Source organism: Phalaenopsis equestris, unplaced genomic scaffold (assembly GCF_001263595.1).
Source record: "Phalaenopsis equestris unplaced genomic scaffold, ASM126359v1 Scaffold000002, whole genome shotgun sequence".
Lineage (NCBI taxonomy): Eukaryota > Viridiplantae > Streptophyta > Magnoliopsida > Asparagales > Orchidaceae > Phalaenopsis > Phalaenopsis equestris.
The window spans coordinates 10,880,436-10,887,348 of record NW_018164444.1 but is presented as its reverse complement, the minus strand read 5'-3'; the positions used below and the strand labels follow the sequence as shown (position 1 = coordinate 10,887,348).

Sequence of the window (6,913 nt, the reverse complement as noted above, 5' to 3'; positions counted from 1 at the left end):
CCCAAATGTCAAGCGGGAGAAAAGATAAATGGTTGCCTCGAATCAAGAAACAAACAAAATTGAAGGTAGCAATCTTGCATCACCCGCAATGGAATGTGACCACTTTTCATTCCTCCTTTATATAATTAGTAGTTGATTTGTCACAAAAGGTGCTTTTTAAAAGGTGCTCTACAACCCTCAATCATCATCATCAGTCTTATCTTCGTTAATTAGAACTATAAATTATTATTTTTCTTTACTTATTCTTATATCGATAAATTAGGAAGATTTACATGCATACCACTCAATTTCCTATATATTTACATATCTAGGACCTAAACTTCACTTTTTACATGAATATGACATGATATCTGTGCATGGAAAGATGCACTCCACCTTCTAAAATTAAAGTGATATTTTTTATGTGATATGTATGATTTTGGCAGTATAAATACATGAAGTAAAATTTTACGTAAATGCATGAAAATTGGGACATGGTATGTATGTAAATGCCTAAAACAAACATTGCAACACAAACACAAACACTGCAAAGCAGTTCTGTTTCAAGACTTTGCAGAGATGTCATTTTTTTACCAACTGATGTCTTACAGATCACAAAATTCACATCAAATACAAAAACTTTATTGACTCCGACATAAAAAATTTGAATTTTATTAATCAACAGCAAAACCATGATATTGAAACATACTGAAGCACATTTAACACAATCATAACAGCCATTCTACTGAACTACAGAACACAATCACTCCATTTACAATATGAGCACCTGCACATTCTAATACTACCCTCACCCAAAATTGACAGCAGGATTTTTATTATGTACAGATTTCTGGCAAGAAAACTGAAGAGGCAAATAAACATGAACAAAAAAGCAATATTTTCTAATCCATATAAAATCTCAGAGACAGAGAGTAGAAAACTTCTCCTGTTTGAGCTCTTTGGGGTATATTAATACGGAATCCACACAAAGGCCACCTTTGGTGTGGGTGCAGTCTATTTGTTCCATAGAAAACTTAACTTTGATGGGTAAATCGGCGCTCACAACATCGAAATCGCCAACATGGTAACGTATCCAACAGCCAGGATCGTCAATAGTTGACTGACACAAAGCATGTTGGCCGTCCGATGTCCACAGCTGGAAACGAACGGGTTTGATGTCCCAGCCATGGATGTGGCCCGTGTTACATATTCGACGGCCTAACCGGCGAGAGGGACGACCTAAATGAAGGCGAAAGTAGAGGCTGTATGTTCCTGGAGGGAAACAGAACTCAATTTCCCCGACCACCTCAAGCCACCAAATCTGCCGAAGATAGGCAACTGAGAGGAATCTGAACAAGAAAATAACAGAAAAAATGAGATTTACATCATTTTATCAAACTTATATTTCACTTGCATTTGTGCTTTAAAATAACTAAAATAATATATGATGGGAGATATAACATGACAACAGATCAGCACAATGGTTGTTATAAACATACCACAAAGTAGAGGCATTTATGAACATACCAAACAAATTTTATGTATGTAGATATCTATCACCTAAACTTTCATATTTACATTTATAGCACTTAAGACTTTAACATTCACTATTATATACTTCTTAAAAGAGGAATACATCTCTTCTATACAGGCTTTCAACCCTAAAGTGTTATGAATGTAAACAACTATAAATAATTCCAAACATTCAATTATAATGTATTCCCTTTACATTGTAATAATCCTATTGCAACATATCAAACAGCCCCTTCACTGTTATTGATTTCATGCATACACGCATTGAATCATTTCCATACTTGCACTCAGTAAGAATATTCATTAAAGTGGTCCTAAAATAGAAGTTGTGAATAAAAATGCGCTATTAAAAACAATAACAGAAGCATTCTAGATTAAAAAACGACATTATAAATATTAACAAGTAAAAGGTCGATATATTGACAAATCCTAATAACTACAATTTACAAATGATACAAAATGATCTGAACCAACTACGCATAACTATAGGTACTTTCTACTCGTCGGAATTCAGTATCAAACACTCAATATGTTATTTTAATACCATAGGTGTCCTACAGAATTGAGTTAATTATTGCCAACATGAAGTGGGTGATGGTGATGCATTTAATTAACTAATGAGGGCTTTACATACATACCACCCAATTCCTATGTATTTACATATCTAACACCTAGATTTTATTTAAATTTTACCAACCAAATCATTCATACAACATCACAAATACCACTAAAAAAACTTTTAAAATGTTACATACACATTTTCATAAAGATAATGTGGCATGTTTGTAAATGTTTGTAAAAATTGAAGTTTAGCCGTTAGATATGTAAATACATAAGAGTTGAGTGGTATGTACGTAAATCTTCCTTAATCCATGCACTCAGACAGAGCATATGAGGACATCAGCCAATCCAAAAAGGATTATTAAAGAAACAGACCGTCCAATCATAAACAACTAATCAAAAGCTAGAAAACTTCGCAATCACATGTTAGTTTGAATGAATTGGTTCTTTCATAAATATAATACTTTCTTTATGAGAGACAAAAGCAATATAACCATCGAGACAGAGCATAAACTCAAAAGTAGGATCTATTAATCCATTATAAGCTGCATGGAAGAATGCAACAAGAGAATTTTTCTGGTTCCATTACAATTAACATAATTCCTTTTTACCAAAATCATTCAGAATACTTCCGCTAATCACAAACCTTTGTGAATAATTCAATAAATAAATAAATAAATGCTAACGGAATCTGCTTCCTGGAGTGCCTCCAAAGCATAAATGTAATGAATATTAATTACCAAATATCAACATAATTAATATTAATTACCCTCCATAAATTACCAATAGCCGCTTCATCTATCTCATGGATGCCAACACATGAATCCTTGTGTGCTAAATTATTATAATCAATTGAATAGCTCATTTTGTATAATTATTATTAAGAAAAGATAGAGTATTCACACAAATATAGAAGAGTTTCTGAACAGTAATTAGACTATAAGGCACTGCTAAACAATCCTTAAACCTTTCTAACTGGGGAGATTGAAGAAACTGATAATCCAACCATCAAAGAGCTTTTTTCAGCAAAGGACGCAACAATTCATAGTAAAAAACCCATATGGCGTCACAAACTTTTTATTTATTTATTTTTTTTATTTTTTTTTTGACAAACGGAAGAATAGTTTAAGGATTTTCAGAAAGAAAAAGAACAGAGCAAAAGGAACAACAAAACAAATGTGCTCAAATCCAGTAAAGCATCAGCAAGACACTCAAAATTCAACAAACCAACTTAGCAAGTAAGGATAGTTAGCAAACAAATGTACCGGTCGCCTCAAATGTCCCAAGCAGAAAAGATCAAATTTTTATGTACTTATATGCAGAGATAGCATCAGAAGGGAAATACCTTGATTCCTCCGTGGGGATAAAATTCCAGTATCTCCGATCATCTATTCCAGTAATCAAACACGCCTTCGAAGAAATGGACATGCAAAATCTACCTCTGTACTTCTCTAGCCAGAATTCCTGCGCCCATAAGACAAAAATCAATGCCCGTCAAAAACGCATCAGCCAGTTTTTGTAAAATCAAACACCTACAACCCCTTCACTGCGCAATCCATAAAAACAAGGATCAATTTTTTAAAATAAAAATGATCATTATTAAATCTCAGAAACCAAATTGGAAAAAAAAAAAAACCCTCCCAACATATCTACTGTAACATGAACAGAGGGGTAGATCAATTTATGCATAAGAACTTGCAATTGCAATCAATCAAACGCTGCCCGTCAAAATCCGCAACAATGGGATACCGAAAACGGAATAAAGCCCCATAGAAAAAACCCCACACACCAACTCAAAGTCGTCCATACCTTTGTTCCCCCATCAAAGGGGTTCTGTCGGCACAGCCGAGCGAAGATCTCCTTTTTAGTGAGAGGAACTTCGAGCTCCTTGTCATCCGACGCCCTCTCCAACAGATAATTGTAGTTACTCGGAAGCTTCGTCTCCCAAACAAAATCACCCGACGCCGCTCCCCGAAAAGTCCGACTAAGCTTCGCCAGCTTGCAGATCCCCGGCGGGTCGAGATGCAGCATAACCTCGGCGATGCAGCCTTCCGGCAGGTCTCCTAGCCCCGTCTCCTGACCTCCTACATCACCGTCAGCCCAGAGAATGCTCGAGGCTCCAGCCCCCATCCTCCGAACAAACCGAAAAACCCTAACCCTTGTCCTAAACGACGATCCAAGCGGAAATCAGGTCAAGCTAAAACCCTAATCTGTAACTATCAAATTAACCCATAATTTCCCCATTCGAATGAAAGCCAAGAAAGCGAGTACGACCACTGGCGCGACTGAAGCTTCTTTTCCAATGGACAGAACAATGGATCCTCTGTTTCTTCCACGCCTCGTGCAGCAGCGGGGAAGAAAAAACTCGCAGACGGAGACGATAAATTTGAGATTTTTTTGGGGGTTTCCAACGATAGTTTGGGGGGAGAGCGCCTCGGGGCCTTAAACCGCGTGCTTTAACGGGAAAAGGTGGATAATGCAATTAAAGAGTGTGCAATGACTATATTGCCATTAGAGCTTGACAGCCTGGAAACCAGTAAGCCTACCACGCCATCCCTTATCCATTAAAAAAAATTATATCATGAATAGAGAAAAAAGTCCCTCTGATAACGCAGTAGAATATTTCTCTCATGTTATTCAGATGCTATTGTATATTATTTAAATGTTATTGATGTCTTATTGTGTTATTATAATACTATGAATATTTCAAAAACACGATAATACATAAATAACATACAATAACACCTGAATAATACTGAGAATATTCCTAATGTTATTGTATTATGTGATTTCATTGGACTCCACACGTAACTCTACCTGATGTAATATTTAATGCCAAAGCTTGAAAATTTATTATTTACAACTCCAAACATTCCTATTTACAAATTTAACCATCTCTTTTGTCCACTAAAATAAAAATTTTTCAAAATCTCACTTAAATATCAGAATTCGTGATAAAATTTCAGCTGATATTTTACATTTTTGTCAAATTTTTAATAATTTGATTATCATTGAGTGCACAAATTTATAAATAATAATATCTAGGATGCTATTTATGTAAATGGCATAATAATTAATTTAAGAAATGGATGCGATAATTTTCTGTGCCACCCTCCAAGCCGCATCGTGGACAAAGGTGCCGCCCAAAAAGGCTAATTGGCCGTCCACATACATGGGAACATACATCAAGCCTGGCACCCAAGTGCGAATTTTCATTACTTTTGGTTTTTAATTTTTTTTTAATAATGGTATATTTTTAGGTTTTTATTCAAATATATGAGAAGATATTAGAGTAAATTTATTTTTATATTAAATTGAAGTATTTCATAATTTATTTTTTTTAAATTTCATATTAAATCAAATTATGAGTAGAATATTAGTCTCTAAAGAGAAACATAAAGGAAGTGTTGTTGAGATTAGAATGCTCGGGTGGATGAGTGGTTTGTCGTTTAGAAATAAAATATAAAACGAATTTATCTGAGAAATGATTGGCGTTGCTCCAACAGCATATGATATTAGATAGAATTGTCCTAGATAGTTTTATCACATTAAATGTTTATCATCTGATAATCTGATTAGCAGAATAGATGTTTTATATTTAACTTATGTTAAAAAGGTTGAAGTAGACCTAAAAGGATTTGGGCATGTTGCATCAATAATGGCCTTAATTTATTAGAATTAAATGAAAATTTGTCACTCAATAGGACACAATGGAGAAAAAAGATTCACGTAGCCGACCTCACTTAGTGGGATAAAGACTTGTTGTTGTTGTTGTTAACGTAACAAATAAAACTATTTGAAATTTTTATTTTTAAATTTTTTTTATCATTTTCTTTACATTTAATTTTTATATAATTTATAATTGATATTAAACCAATTAGATAAAAAAAGTAATATAACAATCAAATTATAGAAATTTAATCTTTTATATGTGAATGTTATATAACGTGTTATTTCATTAAAGTAAGATAAGATAAATAAAGATACTTCAGCAATCAAATTCCAATAATAATAATAATAATAATAATAATAATAATATCATCTCTATTACAAGGTAAAGTGAATGCTAATTCTATCAAAGAGTAGCAATGATAATTGGAACTTTGATTAAAATACAATATAGATTGACATATTAGCTCTAATACAAGCACCTCGGAGATAAATACATGATCATTTACATTCTAGGTCTATGACGAATTGGAGATATAATATTGAGGATCATGAATCCACTAATCATTATGATATTATTTTTACACTTACTAGTCATGTAGGTATGCGTGTTGTGTTCTTGACACCTAACTTGATTGTGCTACGAACTATGATCATTGGATTGGAATAGGAGAAAACATAAAGGAATGACCAATAACCATTAAGACTGCTTGTATGTTGTGGAGGTGAATACACATGGTGAACCAGACTTGTTTTAAGAAAAAAAAATCTTTTTTTGCACCTTTTTTTATATTATTTTGTAAATTATTTGTATTTTTAAATTTATTTGCAAAAATAAAAATAAAAAAATAATGCTTGACAAAATTATTTTCATATTTTTCTTAGGATGTATGGAAATGAATTATGTGAGAGTATTTTAAAGTAGTAAATGAATTGATACACTTTGATGAATGAGTTACTATTTTTGTAATTAATAATTAAATGAATTTTATTTTTTTCTTTAAATTGAAATGCTAAATGAATTCAACTTTTTTCTTCATAAGGAGGTGATTTACCTTCAGAACTAACGAGAAATAAGAAAATTAGGAAGACAAAAATGCAAAATGGGAAAATTAGGGCTCAAGTTGGTCAAATTAATATATGTTTTTTAGTAAAAATTTTTTATCTAAAT

At 32.8% G+C, this 6,913-nt stretch overlaps 1 protein-coding gene across 1 annotated transcript; it reads right to left on the bottom strand.

Moving 5' to 3' along the window:
• Positions 1–630: 630 nt before the first annotated feature.
• LOC110018055 (F-box protein PP2-A13-like) lies at positions 631–4,498 on the bottom strand. The gene is made up of 3 exons (XM_020715280.1): positions 3,883–4,498; positions 3,419–3,537; positions 631–1,328 (listed from the first exon to the last, which is right to left on the bottom strand). Exons 1-3 carry the CDS (start codon positions 4,201–4,203, stop codon positions 899–901), a joined length of 870 nt encoding a protein of 289 aa, XP_020570939.1. The 5' UTR covers positions 4,204–4,498; the 3' UTR covers positions 631–898.
• Between the last annotated feature and the right edge of the window lie 2,415 nt (positions 4,499–6,913).

Coding starts and splice junctions, on each gene's coding strand:
- LOC110018055 (XM_020715280.1), bottom strand. CDS start 4,203: ATGGGGGCTGGAGCCTCGAGCATTCTCTGGGCTGACGGTGATGTAGGA. Junction 3,538..3,882: donor CCTTTGATGGGGGAACAAAG/GTATGGACGACT, acceptor TTATGGGCGCAG/GAATTCTGGCTAGAGAAGTA. Junction 1,329..3,418: donor ATCCCCACGGAGGAATCAAG/GTATTTCCCTTC, acceptor TTTCTTGTTCAG/ATTCCTCTCAGTTGCCTATC.